We start from the raw sequence: 25840 nt of genomic DNA on the forward strand, positions 1-25840 counted from the left end.
AAGAACTAGTCCAGCTTTTTACACCAAGAGCAATTTAGTGCCAAGACAGTGACTGACCATATCCTAATCATTTAGAAATCAATCAGCAATTCATAGTCAACTTTTTCCTCTATCCCACCAACTAATCTTCTATAAACTCTGCAATGTGGCAATGGACCTAGTAATAATCAAAGGCGTGGTGAGCTCTCTCATTTTGCCTATTCAGTTGGCATCCATTTGTTGAACACAATATACTAATGGTTCTGGCACATCTTTTAGTCACTTGTGTCCTAAGCAGCTGTCAGGATTAGGCAACCTGGTAGCCAAGTGACAAGGGTTCTGTAGCCTCTCAGTGGTACATGACATATTATATTAACCTGGAGTATTTTACCATTTTCTCCTTTCTCTTGCCCACAACACCAAATAGATCAAATCAGGAGCTGTAAGTGTTCTTACTACAGTGAGAGTAATAAGAAAAGTGGTGAACACATTGATGTCTGGTGAACCAAGAAACAAGCCAACAAATCAGTACAGAAAAGGAGAAAGGTACTTGACTTAGATTTTCTGGCTAGAAAATGTGGTTCAGCAAAGCAGAGGGCCTTTCCATAGGGAAAGAAGCTGATGTCCTCTAACTTTTCAATGAAGTGGTTTTTTCCTGCTATTTTTTAATCAAGAGGTTTGTTATACTATGAACATCAATGCAGTGATCATCCAACCCACTGTTATAATAAGGAATGTGGGGATAGGATCAACTCTTGAGGTTCCTTTTAGTTGCTACAATTTCCTCAAGGCACTGACAATCATCCAGAGGCGGAGCATATCGGCTCAGGTATAAACAACGGCCAAGATCCAGCCCAAGTTACCCTTTGCAGAATCCCACTGTAATCAATGGGAGATATTAGTCACAACTAAGTAGTCCCAGTAGCTTCAGTGTGACCTAGGGCTAGCTACAATCCTATGCATACTTAATGGAAAGCTGGTTCCGCTGAACACAGTGGGTACTTCCTTCTGAGCATGGGCAGCCCAAAACATGTTGATGTCAGAGGCAAAGGGACAAGATGGTGTCTTTCCCCATTCTATGTACAAAAGCCAAGGAGACTTTAGCTCTGTTGATGGGGCAGCATCCTCCACTGCACCTGAGTGCCATGAGCTAGTTCAGGGATGCATTACAGGCCATGCGACACAAAGGCTTTCAGCATCTGCGCAAGGCGGCTTCTTCATGTTACACAATAACAATTGAGCCAACGCTGCTTCTGAATAAACATACGCAACCTCAGTAAAGCATCACAACTTTTAGATACGATAAAAGAAACAGATGTGGATCTTTGCCACATCTCCTTGTTCTTTCCAGCTGCAGTAGCCGCATCAAAAATGCCTACCTACTTTCTAGTTCTGTTCTTCTGCATATACGTGGAAGAGTGACTGTCAAAATGTGTACCTACTTTTGGTTCTTTTATTTGTGATTCTGGGGAAATGCAAAAGAGATTACTTAAGCATCCTTGAAGAACAGACCTCTATGGTACATTAAAATCCCTATGGAATAATCACCTATGGGGGGGGAAATACCTGAATCTGTGACAAGCAAATAGGCAGGCACTGACTGCTGTTTTATCATGAAGTCTTGAGAGTTGTTTTCTCAGGCATAAAGCAGTTTTTGCTTCAAAGGGCTTTGTAATGTGAATGTAAAATCTACACTGAACCAGAATACCATGCATGTCTTACCTTCTGCAGCAACATCAATAACATCCAAGAGGCTCAAAGGTCATTTAGGCATTATGTGTGACAATTCCTGGAATCTTGCTTTTAATCTTTTGTAACAAAGCAACTTAAGACTGGCTGCATATCTGTGTGTTCATGTGTGCCCTTCATCCTCTGCTGATTTTGTTGGATATGTCATCTGCAGCCGGTAGTTGTATGCAACAAAGTGTGACTAGCCACGGTTTGGGACCATTGGATTGTAACTAGGAATTGCTAGACACAACTTAGTTCTCAGATGAATATCTGTGTGCCATTGCATGGAAGACATCTTTCCTATCCATTTGTAGAAGAAAATCCTCCACAGGGCTCTGGTTTCTCCCCAAAGCTGATTGTTTATGGACTGACACATCAGAAAATGGTGCTTTCCTAAGAGAATAAATGTCAGATCCCTTTTTTTTTTGCTCCCCAAGCTGGTTATACAATTACTGTCCAATATCAAACTGCTTCTAGAATCGTTATACTAGTGACTGTTAACATGCCAGGATTCTGTAATTTCTCAGCTTATACTCTGAAGCTAGTAGTAACAAACATCTGTTCTACTTAAGCCATATCTTATCCTTATGCTCTCTTTTCCAGTGCTGGTGCTTTTGCATCTTTCTGTCAAACCATTCGAGTCTGCTTTTGCTAGCATGTCACTTCAACAGTATACTACTGAAAATAAGGTCAGACATGTAAAGGGCACAGCAGACTACTAAAAATACACTTTTAAAAATATTTGCAACAATCATTTCTGTGGTGGTGGTAGGGATTGTATTAAGAGCTTAACAAATTTCAAGGTGCAAACGAATTCCACAGCCTTAATCATTTTCAGTCTTTTGCTGGTCTGCCTTAAGTGTTATCTCATTATTTTATTATTGATTTTGTTTTGTATGCATATGTGTTTTCTAAAACATTTTGTAAATATTTTATTTATACTTCTGATTCTTCATGTGTAATGTTGTAAAGTGATTTCCTGCTGTCACATGTTCTTACTCTTCTGCAGTATATATAAATATATATGTTATCTACAGATGATGAAATCTACATTTTAGGCTATTGCCTTCCTTATAAATACAATATACAAAAGATTCAAGTATGGGATTTTTATTTTTTAATATAAAAGCAATTCTGCTGATAAAATCAATTAAGACGGATTTTATAAAGACAAGCTTTTATTTTGACTTATATGGGGAGAGAACACAGAAGAAATTGTGAGAGCTGCCTGCCATGTAAAGGCGTTAAGATGCCCCAGGGGGGTGCTTAATGAAAATCCGTTATCTATACTACTTTTCTTCCCTTAAAAATAGGATTTATGATTTCTGACATATGTGCTTTAAGACTGTAATATGAACCTTGAAATAATGAGAATTGATTAGCTCTACTGTGCTCGGGCAAATTCGATTTTGACATTGCTAACACTACCTTTTAAAAAAATACAAAATTTGCTGCATGACGCACACCAAAACTGTTAATTTCCACTGGTCTATGTTGATCAGGTTACTCACTGCTAAAGGTGGTAGTGTGTGACCCCGAACTTTTAGCAAAGCCTAATGATTAAATGTCCACAACAGAGGACGTCCTTAATGTGAGCAATGCCCGAGTTCTTACGAAGCGAGTAAACCCGAACGTGCTATACGACCCTGAAGGCAGTAATTGGCTCCCAGGGGGGTGCGGCTGAAAATAAATAAATAAAAATAACTGAACTGATCTAACCAATTGCGTCACATATAACTCGGTTCTGCCCCCTTCCCCAATAATTCCTGGCTACGGCCATGCTCCCAGGTCCTTATTTGCACAAAAGTTCGAAACACATCTCAATCGGGAAAACCTGTAGTCCTTTCTTTAAAAAAAAGTTCTCCATCCCTGAGAAGCCCAAAGCTTCTCTTTCAAAATGGACCCTATTCAGTATTCTTCCGACGCAGATGTTGCTTCCAGTGCCGTTGTCGTCCCTCCATCCATCCTAGTGCTGCACTCCGAGGGATTTTTCCTTTGGCGATGGAGTTTTTATTCGGCTTTTGGGCGCACAGGTGGCGCCCCCACTGCGAGCGCATGGCCCTCTTCTCGTACTCCCATAAATTAAATGTACTCACCGCTTTCCCCCTCAAACGTTCCAAGGCATGGGCGTAGCTAAGGGGGGCAGCTGCCTCCCTAGATCAAGTAAAACAATAGAAATAACAAACTGACCAATCACGTCGGTCCTACGCCCCCCCAACATTAATCCTGTCTACGCCCATCTCTCCTCTCCTGGGTAGCTCTATTCTGGAGACCGGGGTGGGGGTGGGGTCGCCGCTTTGTGCCTCCACACCAGTGTCTGCTAGATGATGTCCACACGCGTGCACCAGAATATGCGTGTAGTAGTAGCACAAGCAACTGCAAAACAAGCCTTCCTGCCTTCTCCGCTCCTAGGAGCGGAGCATATACAACCTTCACTCCTCCTCCAGTACCAATTGCACCCTCTTCTTTCCAAGCAAATAGCGCCGGCCAGGATGCAAGAGAAACCCAGGTGCCACTAATGCAGTAGTAGGTCTGGTTGGGTAACGAGAGTAGTCACCCCTAGCGCGCATGTGCACGTGGCGCCCCGTAAGGAATCGTCCCGTTTCCTAGCGACGGAGGAGGGTTGCCCCGCCCCGCCTTCCCTTGCGTCATTACTCGGCGACTGACCCGGCGCGCGCTGTTCTCCGTACGTGCGCGCGAGAGCCTCGAAGGATGGAAGCGTTAGCCTCGGAGCTGTACGGCGTGCAGGCGGTGCGCTTCGGCGAGTTCGTGCTCAAGAGCGGCCTCGTCTCCCCGGCCTATGTCGACCTGCGCGTTATCGTGTCGCACCCGGCCCTGCTCAACAAGGTGAGCCCCACGGGCGGGCGGGAACGGGGCGCGCGTGAGGGAGGGAGGCGGGGCCGAGGCAGTTGGAGGAGGGAGGCCGAGAGACCAGCGCCTCATGTTTCTATTGCAGCTGGGGGTGATTATAAGCACCGCTGGTCCTGACTGGGGTTTGCCGGTTTGCCTCTCCTCTCCTTGTTTCCCCCCTCCTCTTGGGGGAAAAGGGTTTACAAGGGTGCAAGGGGGGGGGGCAGCTTGCTGCTATCGAATTTATGTCAGCTTCTCTGTGAGCCTTTTCAGCAGGACAAAAACGCTTTAATGCCTCTTCTAATTTAGTGCCCTCGATACTAATGGACAACAGCTGTCATCACCTCCGGCCCTAACCATGTTGACTGGGACTGAGGGGAGTTGGAGGTCAGCCATGCCTGGAGATTTGGAAAGCCTGTTTTAAACAAGCAAACAAACATGGCAAGAGTGTTAGAAGAGTCAGAAAGGGACCACGAGGGTCATCTAGTTGCTGGGGAAGAGGGCGGCTGTCAAAGATGTTAAAAAATCCTGCAAGCTAGTAGTACTCCTGGAACAATGTTGGGGTGGGTTTTTCCATCATGCGTAATTGTCTGTAGTGGGAGGTGAGGTAGAAGGATATGGATGGAAGAAGGGCACAAAGAGATAAGAACACTGATTTGTCTTGTCAGTATTGTTGCAAAGGATACCCTTCTCAGAACTCGATAGCATAGCTGATCATTTGTGCCATATTCAACCAAATAGTTGTGCTAGTGGAACCCAACACAAGGATTCCCACTAGTGCAACAGAGATCACACAACTACATGATTCTTCCAAGGAAATAAATAAGTCATCACTGCTTGTTGCTCTTCAACCTATATGCAAAGAACACAAGCATAATTAGGTGATGAAGTAAGCACCATGTGAAGAAACAAAATCCATATGATCTTTGGTGCTTATGGCTTCACTTTCTGGTGATTCTTTGTGGGCTCTCCTTATTTTATTGACAATGTATTAATGTTTGGTTATAATGGTAGAACCTATTTTATATTTAAAACAATTTCTTTCAGGTAGCAGATTTCCTTTTTCAAACAGCAAAGGATGCTGCAATCAAGTATGACACTGTGTGTGGGGTCCCATACACGGCTTTGCCCCTGGCTACAATCATCTGCTCAACCAACCAGATCCCAATGCTTATACGGCGAAAAGAAGCTAAAGATTATGGTAAAAAAGAATCAAATTTACCTAGATCATAATATTGGCATTATAAGCAATGAATATTCAAGACAGCAAAAATATTTATAATAAATAAACAAAGTTTCCAACTTCCTCGGCAGTGTATATACAGTTTGTTGTTTTAGCATATCTAGAAAGGTAATAGTTTGATGTACATAACACGCCTGTGATTTAGGAGCCTTAGTGCAGAAGTTTAAACCACAAGTTTTTATTAACTGGTGTAGTGCACATGCTATTTTTAATAGTACAGTGGTACCTCTAGTTACAAACTTAATTCTTTCCAGAGGTCTGTTCTTAACCTGAAACTGTTCTTAACTAGAGGCGTGCTTTTGCTAATGGGGCCTCTTGCTGCCGCTGCGCCGCCAGCACACAATTTCATTCTCATCCTGGGGCAAAGTTCTCAACTCGAGGTAACTCTTCCAGGTTAGCAGAGTTTGTAACCTGAGGCGTTTGTAACTCGAGGTACCATGGTAGTAGCAATAATATTTTCAGTTGAGCTGGCAAGGTTGTTTTTTTTGTATTGCTAGGTTAATGAAAAATGCCCTTTTTTGCTTCAAAAGGTACCAAACGTCTTGTGGAGGGGACTATAAACTCAGGAGAAACTTGTCTGATCATTGAAGATGTAGTTACCACTGGTTCAAGTGTTCTGGAGACAGCAGAGACCCTTCGGAAAGAGGGGTTGAAGGTTACAGATGCTATAGTGCTTTTGGACAGAGAGCAAGGAGGGGGAGCCCTGTTGGAGAAGCATGGCATACGCCTACACTCAGTATGCACCTTATCTAAAATTCTCAAGATCCTTGAGCAGCAGGAAAAAGTTTCTCCTGAGATGGTGGCAAGAGTAGAAAAATTCATCCAGGAGAATATTATTAAACCACCTGAGCAAAATGGTACTCCTCCCATGAAAAGAATGTGCAAAGAAATGAGCTTTGCTGCTCGGGCTGAACTGCCAGACATTCATCCCCTCGCTGCACAACTTCTCAGGCTGATGGAGAAAAAGCAGTCTAATTTGTGTCTTTCTGCTGATGTGACTAACTCCAAAGAATTGCTCCAGCTTGCTGCGACTTTGGGCCCTTCCATCTGTATCTTGAAGACTCACATTGATATTCTGGATGATTTCAGCCAAGAAATAGCCAAGGAGTTGAGAGCACTTGCAGATAAGCATGAATTCTTGATATTTGAAGATCGCAAGTTTGCAGACATTGGAAATACTGTGAAGCATCAATATGAAGGTGAATTTGGCATAACTACCAACCCCTCGCTCCTCTTTTCAACCTATAACATATTGCATATCTCTGTAGGGCTGCATATGTTCCTAATACTCTTAATTTGAAATGTTAATGTGGCCTTCGCTGACTTGAAACTAGCTCTTTATTTTCAAGCCTTCAAGGGCCTTGCTTTTGAGCTGACTTTTTTCAGATTGTATGCTATATTGAGAAAAATAATACTGAGGAAACCAAGCCTGAGGCTAGCCTACAGGGTGCTAAAAATATAGAATATTGATATTCCATATTGTGATAGTACTGTGTAGTTATGACCTTGATAGGTGTGGAAAATATGACAATATTTCTACAGTGGTAATAAAAGTTTTGAAAAGGTTATCCCTGGTTAATCTCTTAAGTAGTTATCTGATTTCCAAAAAGATGCTTAACTGATACATTGTTGATTTTCTGTTTCAGGTGGTATTTTCAAAATAGCATCCTGGTCAGATATAGTTAATGCTCATGCTGTCCCTGGACCTGGAGTTGTTAAGGGATTGAAAGAAATAGGGCATCCTTTACAGAGAGGGTGTCTCTTGATCGGTGAGATGAGCTCAGAAGGGTCGCTGGCCACTGGTGACTATACAAAAGCTGTGGTAAGTTGGAGCGTTCATCTCAACAAAATGTCTTGAATGGTCTAGATCTCCCACCACCACCATCTGGGAGGAGGGGGGAAGCTCTTTTGAAAAGCAGCATTTCTTGGATTTTAATGTGCTACTTTAAGTTTCTCCAATTGGACATAGCCAGCAAAGATAATATTTGCTGGTGCTTTTTCTGGAATAGATCAGAATGGAAGTGTAGCAGCATAATACTGCAGTGAAATTAATGTCTCAGGAAAAGTAGTGGGAGTTTACACTTCTGAAAAATGAAAAACAAAGTTCTTGGGGGTGTGTGGGTAGGAATTGAGGGAAATGGGGTGAGGCAAAGGAAGCAAGGAAGTTGTATTTGTGATTGGCATGCTCATTTGCTATTGAGATAATGGTATCCATTGTGGACGGAGGTAAGTGGATTGCATGATGTTCTGATCAGTACAGTCTCTTGAGTCTTTATTGTGTTGTCTTGATTTTGTTAAGGCTGCAAGTCTTTGTGCTTGCATAATAGCACCTTGTTTAGTATTTGTTCCTCCATTCTAGAGCAAGAATGCAAAGCATTTTCTAACTGCTCTTGTTTATTTGTTTTCCTTTAGGTTAAAATGGCTGAGGAACACTCAGATTTTATTCTGGGATTTATTTCTGGCTCCAGAATTATTGACAAACCTGAATTTCTTCATCTGACTCCTGGTGTTCAGATGCTGGCTGGAGGTAAGAAATTCTGTGGCACTTTGATGGTACAAAATATTTATGAAAATACCAGAATAAGTGAGATAATTCAGAGGTACGCTCGCAAATATTTCTGGTTTGTATGCTGGTGAGGGTGAGAATGCAGTCAAAGTCCCCAGTAGTTCCTGTTAAGATTATACCCTTCCCTAAAGATTGCCTTTAGATTTGCATGTCTGGTTCTGCATTCCCTAGCCTTGGGTGAGAGATCACATCCAAATAGTCTCATGTACTACAGTGAGGAGAGTGGGGAAGATGATGAACAGATCTACAGAGTTGTAATGTAGGAGTAAAACATACTAACTGTTCCACACTAGAAGCAGCCAAATAAGTGCAGTATCATAAAATACAATATACAAGCTCCCTAAATGTTAATAATGCTCTGTCCAGTATTTTCTTATTTCATTCACTGAAAACTGTAACTGGATATTAAGGTTTCTGGAAATAATTTCCTACTTATCTGTGCTTGTATGCAAGTTCAGAATTTGTAACAGCAGACAAATCACATCTCTCACATTTGTTTCCATGTGTCAGTCACTTGGTTCTGATAATAGTATAGCAGGTTTCCCCTTGCACAGTGGAACTCTGCCCTGTAGCCCCCTGAGCTACACTGTAGGGTGCTGGAGGTCCCTCCAGAGCAGATCTTAAGGGTCTGTTGGGAGAGGAATGGGAAGTCCTGCTGTATGAGTGAATCTCTGCACACATAGCCTTGGCTGCAAACCAGTCCCTGCTGTTTTGTATTGCAACCTTGCCATGCTTTAAATTATATACAAATATCAAGGCATATTTGCCATGGATATGCCAGTGAGGCTTTATGTTTCATATTTAATCAGTGTTAATAACCCTTAAAGAAAGCTGTTATTTTGTGCTATTTGGTTATTATTATTTGCTCTGATGTGCAGTACCTCATGTTGTTGATTATCTCATCTTGGTTAAATCCTTTTAGAGCATGCTTTTTTCCTGTGCACACTTAATAGCATTTTAATAATACAGTGGTACCTCGGTTTACGAACTTAATTTGTTCCGGAAGTCTGTTCTTAAACCAAAACCATTCTTAAACCGAGGCTCGCTTTCCCCAATGAGGCCTCCCGCCGCCGGTGCCCTTCCACCGTTCAGATTCCATTGTAAGACGGAGGTAAAGTTCTCAAACCAAGACACTTTCCATTTTTGCAGAGTTTGTAAACCAAATCGTTCTTAAACCGGACTGTTCTTAAACCGAGGTATCAGTGTATAAGGATAAATCTGTACCCAGTGTTAGTGTGGGGAACACTTTTTGGAGTTCGCCAGCATCCTTGAAACTCTTTTATGAAGCATACTACTGGAGAGCAAGCATAACACAGCATATTTGTGATTGTGATCCATTGCAGGTGATAAGCTTGGGCAGAAGTACCTCAGTCCTCAGGAAGTGATTGGTAAAAGAGGTTCGGATATCATCATTGTCGGCCGTGGTATCTTATCTGCGCCCAGTCGCCCAGATGAAGCAGAGAGTTATAGGAAAGTAGCATGGGAAAGCTACTTGCAGAGAATTGGTGTCAGTGCACAAAAATAGCACAACTGCTGTGTTTCGTTAAGCAAGCCAAATTCTAGAAGCAGGAAGGATTGAGAAGGTAATTCTTTGTTGTTATTTTGCCTAATGAATGTTGTTGTATGTTCAAATTTTGCTATAAAGTTATTTGAGAATCAGTACAGAAATTGTAAATTTTGACTCTGAATTCAAACAGCTGCGTGTCGTCCTCTATCCCATTTTTAAAAACACTTTAAAGGGCATTTTTTAAAAAAACTCCAGTGGTTTTGCGAACCACAGAGCCATAAAGATTGTGAGAAAAGAAAAAGCTGAGCAAATCCTGATCACGTTGCTTTTGCAGTTGTTTAAAGTACTTAGTTGCTGTTCTCAGTTGTGTTAAAATGTAAGGACTGAGTGTGATAGGGCGCTAGGCCCTCTTCCACAGAGCAGTTTCTCCATCCAGCATTTGGTGCTTTAGATCATGATGTGAAATACATTTCAAAATCTTGCTCAGGTGCAGGAATTGTGTGCCTTAGGTATTAATATACTTGTGTACTACGTGGAGATGATGCATTCCATTAATGATCTGCTACCTCAAACCACATTCGGGATCCTTGCTTCTCTAATAATTGCCTCACTGGTAAAATGCAGTGGTTGTCACAACAATAAAGTAAACTTCAAAAAGACTATGTTTAAATGGTATGCGAATGGGAAGGTCTTTTTGTACATTAAATACTCTGGATGATACCCAGTGGCATGGATATCCTTTTCCCCCTGAGCCCCCCCAAATCTTCCATGAAATGTCCCCAACCCTCTGGAGTAGAGGAAGGGCAAGTTCACTGTGAGCAGAAGTATGTTCCACTTGCAGACAAGACAGAGTTGGGTGTCAACATACGCTTTTGTAAATGTCAAGCTCTTCTAGAACATTTGCATCCTATTTGTCTTGGCTTAGAAAGAAATGTGTATCATTGTATAAAATTTAAGCCACCAGAGGGTGCTATAACCTTTGTGTTTTTCAAAAGTGTCTTTATTTAGGGTTGCCATGCACCCAGAATTTCCCAGACATATTTGGAATACCGCATTCGTCAGCAGTGTCTGGGCAGAAATCACCCAACTGGGAAAATCTGGACATATGGCAGCCCATGTCGACAATGCCAATTTGGCCAATTTTTCCTTAAAATAACTGCAAAATATCATTTTTTTGCAATCTTGCCAGAAAAAGCACAACTTTTCTGTCTGGATTTTCAATGTTTGAAATATGGCAACCCTACTTTACATAGACTTGTTTATTACTGTTTGGTCTTCCACAATAACTGCCGAGAACTAAAAAACTAAACTTACCTATTGTTTAGGACTTGGCAACCATTTTTGCTGGAATTTAAATGTGAAAGCAGTTGTCTGCTCTACGAAATATGTCATTTGTGCTGCTTTGGAACAAAATAGACAAATGCAGATGTACTGTTCTCCTAACCATCTTTAGGTTCATGTAGGCTCAGCACTACTCTTACCATCTATTTGAGTTGCACCCCCTTTCTGTCATTGTCTGTGTATTCAGTGTAATATCTGTGTTGATATAAGACAGTTGATGGGTCTAGCCATACTTTTAACATTTCCCTAGAGCAATGGTAGGCAGAGAGCATTTTTAAATGTGCCTGCATCACTCATATGGGTTGGTGTGAGAAAATAGAGAAGAGAAAATAGATACTCCTGAAAAGCAATAGTTGGAGATGATTGAGAGGGAAGTGTCCAAGGCTGTCCCAAGTATAAATTACTGTTTAATTAAAGTAGTAGATATTTAACAGAAAAGAACTGAGTTTTCAGTTCAGAAAACAAAAAAGGGGAGTTCTGTTTTGACAAAATGATAGTTGGATCTCCTTTGTTTTGTTGCACATACCTCCTTCATTTAGATCGGACTTATTGTTAGCATACATTACTATTTGTATGTGCTTGGCCTTAATTGGCATGGTTTTGGAAGCAGCCAAGGGAACAATGCTTTTCATTCAGGCACATCTCTGTAAAGAAATCTGTGTCCAGGGTTAATGTGTCCTATAATCTCTAATTTTACATTCCCTGGCTTCCTTCCATATGTTAGCAACATGAGAACTAGGTCACAATTTGTTTGTGTGTTTTTTTAAAAAAAATTCATTTGCATAATATACCATAGGCATTCCTAGCTGAGTTAGTGAATGAATTACATGGAGACGGGCGCTGGATGTGCTAACCTCTGCTAGTTTATAAAGCAACTTGAATTTCTTAATTGTATCCTTTTTGTAAAATAAGGGTGTTTTTTTATGTGGCTAGATTTGACTTTTATACATTTAAGCTGATGCAGTCTTTGGCATTGTGGTCATCAGGTGATATTTCTTGTTAGACTGGTTGCTTGGCAAACTTCTTTTTTTTTATAATATTTTTTATTAGTTTTACAAAAAATTTTATAACAGACAAACACAAAAAAGAAAACAAACAAACAAACAAGTATAATTTCATAATGTCATTTCATAAACTTCTTTCCTCGGACTTCCCCATACCTCCCCTTTCTGCATCCTCATGTCCAAATTTTATAGCAACTTATAAATGTTTTTTCCAACTCTAATTCGTCATAGTCCTTTCTTATTCTAATCTTATATTACTGCAACCCTTTCTCTCTATAGAATCTCGACATTCTAAACTTCATCAAGTTTATAGTAGTCCTTAAGATAAATCTTGAATTTCTTCCAATCTTCTTCCGCAGTCTCCTTTCCCTGGTCTCGAATTCTGCTCGTCATTTCCGCCAATGTCATATAGTCAATCACTTTCATCTGCCATTCTTCCACGGTGGGTAGATCTTGTGTCTTCCAATACTTTGCGATCAATATTCTTGCTGCTGTTGTTGCGTACATAAAGAAAGTTCTATCCTTTTTTTGCACCAATTGGCCGACAATGCCCAAGAGAAAGGCCTCTGGTTTCTTAAGAAAGGTATATTTAAATACCTTTTTCATTTCATTATATATCATCTCCCAGAAGACCTTAATCTTCGGGCATGTCCACCAAAGATGATAAAAAGTACCTTCAGTTTCCTTACATTTCCAGCATTTATTGTCAGGCAAATGGTAAATTTTTGCTAGCTTAACTGGGGTCATGTACCACCTGTATACCATTTTCATCACATTTTCCTTTAAGGCACTACATGCCGTAAATTTAATTCCGGTGTTCCACAACCTTTCCCAGTCAGCAGACATAATATTATGACCAATGTCCTGTGCCCACTTAATCATAGCTGATTTAACTGTTTCATCTTGTGTATTCCATTTCAACAGCAAGTTATACATTCTTGACAAATTCTTAGTATTGGGTTCTAACAATTCTGTCTCAAGTTTTGATTTTTCCACCTGGAAGCCAATTTTCCTGTCTTGTTTGAAAACCTCCATTATTTGATAATAGTGGAGCCAATCTTGTACTTTGGGTTTTAGTTTTTCATGGCTCTTTAGTTTCAGTTTCTCTCCATCCTGTTCTAAGATCTCACAATACTTTGGCCATCCGACCTCCATATTGACTTTCTTATGGGCCTTAGCCTCTAAGGGTGACAGCCATCTAGGGGTTTTGTTTTCCAACAGATCTTTATATCTCATCCAAACATTAAACAACGCTTTCCTTACAATATGATTTTTAAAGGCACTATGCACTTTGATTTTGTCATACCATAGATATGCATGCCAGCCAAATGCATTATTGAAACCTTCTAAATCCAAGATATCTGTATTCTCGAGGAGCATCCACTCTTTCAGCCAGCAGAATGCTGCTGCTTCATAATACAATTTTAAGTCCGGCAGGGCAAATCCCCCTCTTTCTTTTGCATCTGTTAATATTTTATATTTTATTCTGGGCTTTTTGCCCTGCCAGACAAATTTCGCAATGTCTTTCTGCCACCTCTTGAAACAGTCCATCTTGTCAATAATCTGCAAAGTTTGAAACAAAAATAACATTCTAGGCAATACATTCATCTTAATTACTGCAATTCGGCCTAACATTGATAATCTCAAATTTGACCATATTTCTAAGTCTTTTTTAATTTCTAACCAACATTTTTCATAATTGTCCTTATATAAATTCAAATTTTTAGATGTTAAATTAACCCCTAGGTATTTCACCTTCTTAACCACCATCAAGCCCGTCTCTTCTTGAAACTTATTCTTCTCCATATCTGTCAGGTTTTTCCCTAAGACTTTAGTTTTTTGTTTATTCAATTTAAATCCAGCTACCTGGCCAAATTGTTGAATTATCTCCAACACCTTTTTCGTGCTAGTGTATGGCTCTTGTAAAGTCAGAACTAAGTCATCTGCGAAAGCCCTTAACTTGTAATGTTTTGCTCCGACCTGTACACCTTTAACTTGCTGGTCCTCTCTAATCATGTTCAGCAACACCTCCAGGACCGAAATAAAAAGCAATGGGGAAATTGGGCACCCCTGTCGTGTTCCTTTTTCTATCTTAAGTTCCTCAGTTATTACATTGTTTACAATCAACTTAGCTTTTTGTTCGGAATATATTGCACCCATACCATTCTCAAAACCTTGTCCTACCCCCATCCCATGAAGGTTCTTTTTCATAAAACTCCAAGAAATATTGTCAAAGGCTTTCTCCGCATCCACAAATATCAAAACTGCTTTAGTATTTATGTTCACCTCTAACTTTTCCAAAATGTCTATTATATTCCTAACATTGTCTGAGAGGTGTCTCTTTGGGAGAAAGCCTGCTTGGTCTCTATGAATCTTTTCCATCAATACTCTTTTGAATCTTTTTGCTAAAATGTCTGCAAAAATTTTGTAATCCACATTGAGTAACGAGATTGGGCGGTAGTTCTTCAATTGAGTCTTTTCAGTCTCTGTCTTTGGTATGAGTGAAATATATGCTTCTTTCCACGATTCAGGTGCCTTTTTTCCCTCTAAGATCTCATTACAGACATCCTTTAACGGTTGTATCAACCATTCCTTTAACGATTTGTAATATCTGGAAGTCAGTCCATCTGGCCCTGGAGATTTGCCCAATTGCATGTCCTGAATGGCACCCTCTATCTCTTGTTCTGTTATTCTCTGGTTTAGATCCACCTTACTTTGAGGAGAGATTTTTTGTAATCCATGTTTATTAAGGAATTTATCTATGTCTTCTTCATTTTGTAATCCTTGGGAATAAAGTTTTTTGAAATAACTCACAAAACAGTTTCTTATCTCATTTGGTTTAGATATGGTCCTTCCATCCACTTCCAAACTTGAAACTGTATTTAATTTCTGTCTTTTCTTGAGTTGCCATGCCAAGAGTTTGCCACATTTGTCTGCCGACTCAAATGTCTTTTGTCTCATTTGCTTTATTTTCCACTCTATCTCTTGGTTCATCAATTCCATATATTGTGTTTGATACAATTTAATCTCCCTCAAAATCTCCTGGGACTTTGGTTTTGACCTTAATTTTTTCTCTCCTTCTTTTATCTTTTCCAAAAAATTTTCTCTTTTCTCCTTCTGCTTTCTCTTCTTTATTGAGTTTTGTTGAATCAAAAACCCTCGCATCACAGCTTTACTTGCGTCCCAGATCACTCTTCTTTCCACATCGCCCCTTAGATTGATTTCAAAATAGTCCTTTAAGGTTTTTTGGGCCTTCAAGTGGAACTCTCTATCTCGAAACAGGGTGTCATTCATTCTCCATCTAAACTGACCAGTTGTTGTAAGTTTCATTTCCATCTTCACGGCGTTATGGTCGGAGCAGGTTTTTGGGCAGATTTCTACCTTCTTAATCTTCGGAGCCATTCCGCTAGTAATCCAGATTTGGTCGATTCTGGTCCAGGTCATCTTTGCTTGGGAGAAAAAGGTTCCCTCTCTTTCAAGAGGGTTCCTTGTTCTCCAAATGTCTATTAAGTCCATATTTTCAGTCATTTCAAAAAAAGTCTTCGGGAGTCTCCCTTCTTTAGTGAGTATCAGTCTTTGTGTCTTGTCCATGTTTGTAGAAACTACACCATTCATATCTCCCATGATTATCATGTTATATTCCAAATAGTCCATCAGGGTTTCATGAAGTTTTTTGAAGAATTCTGCTTTACCTTCATTTGGTGCATAAATCCCAATTATCAAAAATTTTTCTCCTTGTGCTTGAATCTCCACCGCTAAGTATCTTCCTTCTTCATCTTTAAAAATCATTTTTGGGGCCCACTTCTCTTTTACATAAATCACAACTCCTCTTTTTTTCACTTTGTCCGACGAGATAAATTCTTGTCCCAATTTTTTATTCATAAGCAGTCTCCTGTGGGCTCTGGTTATGTGGGTTTCCTGTAAACAAATCACGTCCAGTTGTTCTCTGTACAAAATGTGGAATACTTGTCGTCTCTTCAAAGGCATGTTCATCCCATTACAATTCCAGCTAAGGAATTGCAGGGCCATCTTGTTATTTTTCTGGTATTCCTCCAACTGCTCCCAATTGTTGTTCCTCCTCTGTTGGTGGTGGAAGGTTCTGTCCAAATGAGAGGTTCAAGATATCTAATACACTCCTTTGCTCAGCAATTGGGTCTACAGTTCCTTTCTGTAGATCTTCTTGATTTTTATGCAGGAAGCTGTCTTTATCCTGTGTCGTCTTTATTTTCACCTTCTTCCCCCTATAGTCAAAGGACAGCCCCTGTGGAAATTCCCACCTAAAACGAATGTTGTTCTTCTTGAGCAGGTAAACCAGGTCCTTATAAGAAGCTCTCAAGTCCAGAATATGTTTAGGGATATCTTTAAAGATCTGTATCGGTGAATTCCCAATTTGTAAGGCCTTTTCAAAATGCAGTCTTAATATTTTGTCTCTTTCCTCCTTCGATCTCAAGGTGATCAAGCAGTCTCTCGGTACCTTTCTATTCTGTCTTCTGCCCAGTCTGAATGCCGTTGTGATTTTGATTTCGTCTTCCTCTAAGTCTTCCCAAGCATCAGCAAACTCCTTCGTTAAAAAGTCCGTGAGATTGTCTCCTTCATCCTCTGGAATTGATCGTAATTTCAGATTCCTTTCTTTTCTTTGTAGTTCCCACAGTGCCAGAGTTGCATCGTGGTCATAGACCTTCCTAGCAATCGGTTCTAATTTTTCCTGAGTCTCTCCAGCAATAGTTCTGGCTTCCTCCGCAATTTGACGTGTGGCAGAGTTCTCTTGCGTAAGCTTATTTATAGATTCTGTATTCAAATCAAGTCTTGCTGTCAAGTCTGTCAATTTCTGTGAGTTCTCTGTCAATTTCTTAGTGTTCTCTGCCGTTTGCTTTGTTAAATTCTCCAGGGATTGATTTATCTTAAGAAGGGCTTGCGATACTGCATCCATGGAGACTACTGTACCTCTTTCTTGTCCTGTTGTCACTGTAGAAGTTATTCCTGAGATCGAGCCTCTTTTCTTGTGTTGCTGCAGCTGTTGTTGATATTGCCTTGTCTTGGCTCTCGTGCTTATCTCGTCTGCTGGGCCACTCATATCCCAAGGTCGTTTCCCACAAGAGCCTTCTCCTAAGAAAATTCCACTGTCCCAAAGCGTAGCAACTTTTAGTTTACCCTCTAGAGGGAGCAAATCGGAATGTCCGCAAACCGAAATAAAGAGTGTTAAAAAGCAAATTTATCAGGAGGCTTCTATAAGTGTAATGCAACACTTTCCCAGTAAATAGAGTCCCAGCCTTCCCTGATATAATGTATCCACAAAGTCCCAAAACTTTGTAACAAATAAACAATAAAGCTTCCACTTTGTTACTTTCACAGGAATCTGAAGTCAGTTCAGTGTTCCTTTTGTTTTATGAGCAGTTCGTACCAGGTTGGAGGCTGCAGAAAGTTTCCTTTTCCTTTAAATTAGTCATGCAGCTTATAAAGTCACTTTTTCCTCCCCTCTGCCCTGCAAGCTGGAGGGGATAGTCAAAGTCCAAATGTCGGGTTCAAGCATTTAAAAACGATTTTCCCTTACGGATGCAGCTTAGTAACTTTCGTTGCTTTGATTATCATGCAGTCGGGGGAAGGCAGACTTCCTTAATTTTTGCCTTTCCCGTTTTCAGCCTAATTTCAGGTAGTTTTAGTTCGAATAGAGGTTCAATCTTACTCACGGGTCTTTTTTGTCCAGATTATTCAGGAAGGGAATCGGCGCTCTCCACTAATGGCGACGCGGCTTCACTCTGCGGGCTGGGTAGCGATTCTCAGCACCGCGCTCCCCCGTTGTCGTTCCGGAGCCTTTAAAAAGGCTCTTTCTGCGGTAAAGAGGGGGCGCTTCGGGTGCCCACCGAATCTCCTTGTTCACAGGATCCGTTCCTGTGATTTTAGGGGTCCCCCGCTTGCCGAAGCGGGTCAGACCCGAACTCGCAGAGCCGTCCTCTCTCCGGAGCTCGGAGAGAGAGCAGCCATTAGCGCTGGCGCCGAACCGGAAGTGTGCTTGGCAAACTTCTGTGCCAAGGAAATGCAGTAGCTTAATGAAGGCAAAAATATTCATTCTGCAGTTATTTACTGGCTTGCAGTACTTGTTGAAGAACCAAATCCATCAGAGATTGTTACTTCATTCAGTACTAGGCACTGAGCCAACTACCCCAATGACAGTGATTCTGCATAACTGGCTGTTATTGAAATGCTCATTACAGATTATTACAGGAATGACACAAACACTTGATAGCCATTTAAATTCTGTAGTTCTGTTCCATTCTCTGTTGAAGTGTTCAATGGCCATTTCATTCAGAAGATGTAAGTGGCATGAGGTGCTTTGCAGTACCTAATTGTTGTTGTTTTCAAGTTTCCACCCCACCTTTAATTTGGCTGCTTTACACTTTCATTTTGAGATGAAGCTGGAGCCAGTTTATTTTAACAGTGAAGGACAATTTCAGCCTTTTGTAACGTGGCCCTTTATCACTGTAATCTGTTGTATGCAACCTTTCTTTGCTATTAGCCAAACAGTGCTTTTCCACTACAGTGGTACCTCGGGTTACATACGCTTCAGGTTACAGACTCCGCTAACCCAGAAATAGTGCTTCAGGTTAAGAACTTTGCTTCAGGATGAGAACAGAAATCCTGCTCCAGCGGCGCAGTAGCAGCGGGAGGCCCCATTAGCTAAAGTGGTGCTTCAGGTTAAGAACAGTTTCAGGTTAAGAACGGACCTCCAGAATGAATTAAGTACTTAACCCGAGGTACCACCAGCCACTATGACATGTAAGAGACAACTTTATTTGTGTGAGTGAATTAATTAATGTGGTTAAGATGGAAAGTTCATAAGTTCTAGTATGTACAACTCTTCTCATTCCTCCATCAATCCTGGCTTTGATTGATGAGTGTTCTATTTTTACATGCCATGGGCTGTTCTCTTCTTATTGGTTATGTTGCCATTATAAAGCCTTTGGAGGCCTTGAGGGAAAGGTGGCGTATAAAAATGTTAAATAAACACAGTTTGATGCTGGGTAGCAGATAGTAATTGTGTTCATTGTAGCAAACATAAACAGCCTATTGGGCTATGTCTGCACCTACTGCTCCAGCAGGAAATGAAAATAACTTGGTTTTCTCCTGGCAAATGCATTTTGTGACCTGTAAGGGTCAGAATGAGAGAATCAGTGGTAGCTTGGCTAGCCTTTTATTTATTTTATGTTGCCTTCTGCACTGAGGCTGTGATATAACAGTCTCTTAAGTTACCATAAGAAATAGATATACTCTAATCCTCAAGAATATCAGTTTCTTTCTTTTTTAAAATTGGAGGTTTGTTTTGCAGGCTCAACTAATGGAGCAAGAAATGCTTCCAGGCATTAGGCTACACAATTAGAGATAGGTTGTAGCCTTAAATTCATACTTGATGTATCTACACTGCACATGTAAGTGTTGGGAGTGATAGTTTAACTGGGAAGTTTAAGAAACTGTAATTAAAGTCCCAACAAAATTCAATTTGCAGCTGCCTGCTATATTGAAACTGGACAATGTTTGCAGTAATATTGTGTGTACAAGGGAAGTGTATAGACCCTTATTTTTATAATTGCAGAGTCACGAAATGTTTTGAGCACTGTTCTTTCCCCAGTCATTGCAAGAACTTGAAGCAGCACTTCATTAAACTCATATTTGGATTTGTGATAACGGTCTTTGTGTGCTTAAGACCTTCATACATGTCATATTAAACCTGAGCTGCTGCTGTGGTGCTATTATCATTACTTTGTGGAGTAGGTGCAAGTGGCCACCCCATGTGCTTTGCAGTTGTCATTTTGCTACATGTCGACTGCGTGGAATAATATAAAATTTCTCCCTTCCTGGGCTGCAGTAGTCCCACCACTCACTTGATTTTGCTTTTCAGCCCATCCAGTTTTTTGCCTGCTGCCACACCTCTTCATTACAGATCATTGAACAGTGAACCTAGCAACTTTGCCCCTTGGACAAGGTGACACAGCATTAAGGCTGATTTTTTTCGAGAAGAGGAAATGCAATGTCACTGCCAACAAACAGTAAGCTTTATAAAACAAAAGTACTTTATACACTGCCTCTCTGTAACTAGGCATTTAGAAACCTGATCTTAATACATTTAACACTGTGCTTCTTTAAAGATCTTTATTGTTCAGTGTTAAAGTAGATTAGGTTAAACCTAACATGTCATATAGTGAGAACTAGTGAGCATCCTTTAGAGGACTTCTAGTTGTCTCCTTTGCCAGCATGCAAAACTGGTGACATTGAACAGAAAGAGATTACGTATCTTAAGTTTTGTGGTTAGTTGAATTATGAAAATATTAGTGTCCACACTTGGGTTTATTTTATTTTCACCATGGGTCACGTAGTGAGCAAATAGGGGCTGATAAATTCAGGTTAAAAAGATTAACAACCAGATGCTAAGCATGTGTACTTGGAAGTTAAGTTCAGTGGGAATTAATTCTAAATAAGCATGCTTGGAGTCAAAACATTTCCAGCTACTTAAAAGCTACTGTGACTGCTGTAACGTGGAATTTCAGATAACTGAGCAGTTTGTAAGTGTACAGGTTAACCTAAAACTGATGGGCTGAACAAGCAGTCTTCCTTGTTTATATTAATTTACATTCCGATTAAAAGTCCTTAAATACAGTGCAACACATCTTTAATTAAAAAAACACTTGATCAGGGAAGCGAAGGAATAAGTATACTCATAGCACATATATGCAGTTGCTTTTATTTTTTTTAATATAAAAATTTATTCTAAAAACTGTTTAACACCTGGATTTTTTTTCCAAAAAAACAATGCTTCCACCACCTTCTCCAATGCTAGTTTTTCTCCCCTAAAAACCAGCAGTGACACAATACCCCTATGAAATGGACCTGCATGTTTTTTTCCTACCAAGATATGGCTGAAGCTGCTATATGGCACATTGTTCAATAGTTTGGCGCTTCTGAGGCATCAAGAGCTCCAGGTCAGTGACAACACATTCTGAGCACATCAGCGGGGCTTGGGTTAGAGATCTGCAGAGCACATGGGCTGCTACCCATTTGTCCTCAATGTGCAATAGAAGCCATCTCCTGACATTCAAGTCAAAGTTTAGAATACTGTCCCACTGTAGAGGATTCAGTCTTCCTTTTTGGGGAAGCGGTGAGGAAGCCAAGCAATTGTCAAGCATTCCACTTTCTCTTCCACCTTCAAGCATAGTGTCAATCAACTGTACCATTATAGGTCCTGTTAAGCTTGTTGAATGTGAAATCTAAGCTATGGGTGGAAATAGGTTTTCGGTAAAGAGGGTTTGAAGCCTACAAAAAAGAAAAAAAAGGAAGTGATTTAAACAGTGTATTTACAGGGAGATTAAACTCTGGACATGCAAACCAAATGCAAGTTCCGTTAAAATCAATGGAATCTCATTTGTTTTCTCCTCCCCTTAATGTTATTTTGCTACTCTTTCCCCATGCACTCCTAAAGTCTGTAATAGTGTTGTGTAGGCCTAGGTGATGTATCAGTGCATCACCCAGAACCAGTATGACAGCCAGACTGTGATAGAGGCATCACCTAGCACTATATCGCTGGTAAAACCACTGTCACTCCTGAGTCCCTCTGCCATTGGGGGGGGCGCTGGCAGAGGCCAGCTAGTTTGTCGCTTCAGGAGTGACTGACTAGAAGAGTCCTCCAGTGTGAAGGCGGAGACAGCCCCCCCCCAACTGAGCGAGCCCTGATGCCTAGCTTGCTGGGGGGGGGGGTTGCCTCTCCCCACCTGACCAGCTCAAGGAAGCCGCGCTGTCTCTCCAAGCAGGCAGGGAGCAGCCAAGCGCATGGAGCCTGAGAAGCACATTCTCAAGCTCCCTGCATCTGTCTGCCTCGTGTCTTCTTCATGGGGTGACCAACCGCCCCAAGAGCAAAGCCGCAGCCTGCCCTCCTGGGCAAAGGAAATTTGAGCTGCCAGTACATTGTGGCTCTTCAGCTGCCACCAACACAGCCGCAGCACATGTTTGCGTCCCTCCACCCAAGCCACCTCTGCCTCCCTGCACACCATTCTGGTGTGCCCCCATGAATCCTTCAAAGCAAGACTTTCCCTTCCTGCTCTCTAGTCTTCAGCGCACATTTCTTCCCACTACTATGCACTGAGCCCTTTTCCAGCTCTTTCCTGGTTTCCCCCCATGAAGTGAATGCTTACCATTTCATATCTTGCCCGGGAACGCTCACTTTGGAATCTGGCAAATTCCCTTCTGTCATGAATAGTGACCAGCAGCTTCCAAATTGCCAGGAGGACAATCCCCAGGAGCACAATGCTGCCTACCACAGCCAGTAAGATCATCATGGCATCAGGGGCAGTGCTACACTCTGGCAAGGAAAAGAAAGGGACCCCGTTGATTATCATTGATAAGGACACTATCTAAATCCAGTGTAAACATAAGAACTTGCCTTTTCAAATACAGGTATTTATCAAGCCTGAAAGGTTCAGAACCAACAGCAGAAATATGATGCAGTATTTCAGAGACAACAGTTAACTAGTAACATATGATCAGCTCTGCTAATTCATTTGCAGCATATATACAGTGGTACCCCGCAAGACGAACGCCTCGCGAGACGAAAAACTCGCAAGACGAATTTCCCTATGGGCTTGCTTCGCAAAACGAAGCTTGCCCCGGGGACAGCGGGTCTTCTCTTTTGAAGCAAGGGGCGGCGGGGAGAAGCGATCTTCTCCCCGCAGCCCCAGGTCCGGGGACAGCGGGAAGCGCTTCCCGCTGCCCCCGGACCTATTTTGAAGCAAGGGGCTGCGGGGAGATCGCTTCTCCCCACCGCCCCTTGCTTCAAAAGAGGTCCGGGGACAGCGGGAAGCGCTTCCCGCTGCCCCCGGACCTCTTTTGAAGCAAGGGGCTGCGGGGAAATCGCTTCTCCCCACCGACCCTTGCTTCAAAAGAGGTCCAGGGACAGCGGGAAGCACAGCGCTTCTTCCCCGCTGCCCCCGGACCTCTTTTGAAGCAAGGGGCTGCGGGGAGATCGCTTCTCCCGGTGCTCCGAAGCCGGGCGGGGGGGAGGGAACACCTCCCGCCGCCCCCCGGCTTCGGAACGGTGCTCCGAAGCCGGGCGGGGGGGAGGGAACACCTTCTGAAGGCGGGCGGGGGGCGAAAGTCTTTGCTCCCCCCTGCCTGCCTGTCCCGGAGGGCTTTTGAAGGCAGGCGGGGGGGGAGCAAGGACTTTTGCCCCCCGCCCGCCTTCAGAAGAGGTCCAGGACCTCTTCTGAAGGCTGGCGGGGGGCAAAAGTCTTTGTCCCCCCTGCCTGCCTTCCCAGGGGCTTTTAAATCGCCCCGGACAGCGGAGAAGTCCTCCGCTGTCCCGGGGCGATTTTAAAATGCCGCCCGCCAGCATTTTAAGATCGCCCGGACAGCGGAGAAGTCCTCCGCTGTCCCGGGGTTTTTTAAAATGCTGGGGGTGGGAAGAAAAGCCCTTGTCCCCCCCCGCCAGCCTTCAGAAGAGGTCCGGGGACAGACCTGGTCTGAAGGCGGTTTCCCTAGGAACGCATTAATTGATTTTCAATGCATTCCTATGGGAAACCGTGCATCGCAAGACGAAAAACTCGCAAGACGAAGAGACTTGCGGAACGAATTAATTTCGTCTTGCGAGGCACCACTGTATTGTTGCAGCAGCAGAGTTTTTATATATCCCAAATCCAGCAAGTGGCTACTTCTGTGCACATATAAGGTCACTGGATGGGTAATTTCACATGTATTTTTGCTTGCTGCATGGACAGCTCCATATATAGCATTTTTAAGAACGGGTGGGGAACCTCAGCCTGGGCTCTTCCCAAGTTTCACCCTTTCCTCAGCCACTCTCTTCCCAGGCCACATTCTATTTCACACGCTCCTTGAGCATATTTGCCTGTCTCAGAATGTGTCCTTGAACTCTGATAATGCCTCATTTGTCTAGGTGGAAGCTAGAGAGGGGAATGTGAGTGCGTATACAAACTGGCCTACTTTACATAGATAAAATTTACATCCGTTGCTCTGCCCGTCCACCACTGGCATGCAGCCCCAAAGTCGCCTAGAAAGGAATGCCATCTGAAAATGATGCCCCACCCACTTCAAGCTCACAGCTCAGCTAATTTGACAGGAGACCAAGGGCGGGGGGCACAACTGCATTCAATTCCCTAAAGCTAAGGTAGGGCACAATATTGCCTAACTTTTTGACTACAAAAAGTATTAATTTTTTAAATTTTAAATCCAATATTGGACTCTTTCCCCGAAGTCTGGAGCTGTTTAGATCAGGAGCTTTAGATTATCATGCTATACCACTGCTTATCTAGATTCTTTTTTACTTTGGTCATAGTTAGACTTAAAAATAAGGGTGGGGATTTGGGTCTAGCCAATAAGCTCCAATTGGCTCGGATGTTTCTTCTGGCAAGAATGCTTGCAACACTGAGGTAAGTTGACTTCATCATCCCATCACACAAGGTCCTTCTGATGTGCTCCAGATGTGCCTGGCACTGATTACTGACCATCAACCTTCATCCCCTCTCACTAGTATTCTGTGGACCACTCCCTGTGTGAATCTGTTCTTCTGGCTTAACCTACAAGCAGATTTTCCCCCCATAGTGAAAATTAATTGGTGGGCAGAGCAATCCAAACCCCTCTTGTGCTCAGCTGTCTCCTCCCAGCTAAGCTGGCCTCTTGCAGGCTGCCTTCAACAGAGCAATGCAGAACTGCCCCTTTGAAATATACAGACACAAGTGAGTTCTATGGGCAGCCAGTGAAAGGTCTCAAAACACGGTATATGGGGGGCAGGGAGGCTGAGCTAGCCTAGGATCCATCAGCATCAGGCTCAATCACTGCACCATCTCCAGGCTGGTGCAGCAATTTAAAGCCTCACTTTCAGCCCTGGCTGTTGTGCATGGCAGGGCTGTGGAAGTGGCCCCACCACACTAAAGCCCCCAAAGGGGAAAGGCTTGGTTCGCCTTAAATACCTCAAACTGCTCGTGTGTTTTCTGCACATCTGAAAAGGGAAAGAGTATTTAGGGACAACATCCAAGCTCTTGTACCCTTAGTGGTGTTAAAAGAAGCAAAATATTCTAAGGGATTCTCCAGTCAAGTTCACAACCAAACTTTTGCCTTGGTGGTATGGACAAACAGCACAAAGCATGTACGATATAACAAACCTGGTTCCTTGAGAACAGTAATGTTTGTCTTTCCACTGGTGAGTTCCGTGTAGGTGAACTTCATCACACAGTCCTTCACTGGGTAAGCACACAAGACTGAATGAGGGTCATCAGTTTCTGGAATAAAAAGTAAGACAATCCTATTTATAATACAAAGATTTAAAACCCTAGCATATTGCGGCATATGTTGAAAAGCATTTTAACCTATAACATATCCCCAGCATTAGATGCTCCCTTTGTTTTGCTGGGCATTTGTTCAGCGCATCAAAACACATGTTTGAATTACCATTATTTTGACCCCAGAAATGGAAGAATATGTTGAGATTCTAAGTCTCTTGGGTCTCTGGATTCCTTTCAATATGACGGCCTTCCTGTTGGTACATATGGAGCAAATTAGGAAACCATTCAAATGTCTAAAATTGTTGAAACCATTAACATAGTGAGTAGGTGAAAGATTGACTC

General features: G+C 42.1%; 2 protein-coding genes across 4 annotated transcripts in view; one reads left to right on the forward strand and one right to left on the reverse strand.

Annotated features, from left to right (window-relative positions):
* Nucleotides 1-4369: 4369 nt before the first annotated feature.
* UMPS (uridine monophosphate synthetase) lies at nucleotides 4370-20996 on the forward strand. Of its 3 annotated transcripts, XR_014222840.1 has the most exons (7): nucleotides 4370-4557; nucleotides 5608-5761; nucleotides 6334-7002; nucleotides 7450-7625; nucleotides 8216-8330; nucleotides 9713-9952; nucleotides 20116-20996. XR_014222840.1 is itself a non-coding variant. In XM_082235654.1 (6 exons), exons 1-6 carry the CDS (start codon nucleotides 4423-4425, stop codon nucleotides 9892-9894), a joined length of 1431 nt encoding a protein of 476 aa, XP_082091780.1. In that variant the 5' UTR covers nucleotides 4370-4422; the 3' UTR covers nucleotides 9895-11662. The 3 variants fall into 3 exon arrangements, 2 of the variants coding, with proteins under 2 accessions (XP_082091780.1, XP_082091781.1); XM_082235654.1 differs by lacking the exon at nucleotides 20116-20996 and having other exon boundaries at nucleotides 9713-11662; XM_082235655.1 differs by lacking the exons at nucleotides 4370-4557; nucleotides 20116-20996 and adding an exon at nucleotides 4625-4711 and having other exon boundaries at nucleotides 9713-11662.
* Nucleotides 20551-25840, reverse strand: part of ITGB5 (integrin subunit beta 5) — a 101414-nt gene continuing 96124 nt past the window's right edge. Inside the window, exons 13-15 of the mRNA XM_082235275.1 lie at nucleotides 25379-25495; nucleotides 22400-22566; nucleotides 20551-21524 (exon numbers count right to left, since the gene is read on the reverse strand). Of these exons, the coding sequence (XP_082091401.1) occupies nucleotides 21429-21524; nucleotides 22400-22566; nucleotides 25379-25495 (380 nt within the window). The 3' untranslated portion in view covers nucleotides 20551-21428. The remainder of the gene's footprint in view (nucleotides 21525-22399; nucleotides 22567-25378; nucleotides 25496-25840) is intronic.

Source organism: Podarcis vaucheri, assembly GCF_965113315.1.
Source record: "Podarcis vaucheri genome assembly, chromosome: 1".
Taxonomy (NCBI): Eukaryota; Metazoa; Chordata; class Lepidosauria; order Squamata; family Lacertidae; genus Podarcis; species Podarcis vaucheri.

Excerpts from the sequence above, each read along its gene's own strand:
- UMPS (XM_082235654.1), top strand. The coding sequence starts at position 4,423 with ATGGAAGCGTTAGCCTCGGAGCTGTACGGCGTGCAGGCGGTGCGCTTC. Across the intron at positions 5,762-6,333 it reads AAAAGAAGCTAAAGATTATG|GTACCAAACGTCTTGTGGAG; the intron begins GTAAAAAAGAAT and ends TTGCTTCAAAAG. Across the intron at positions 7,626-8,215 it reads GTGACTATACAAAAGCTGTG|GTTAAAATGGCTGAGGAACA; the intron begins GTAAGTTGGAGC and ends GTTTTCCTTTAG.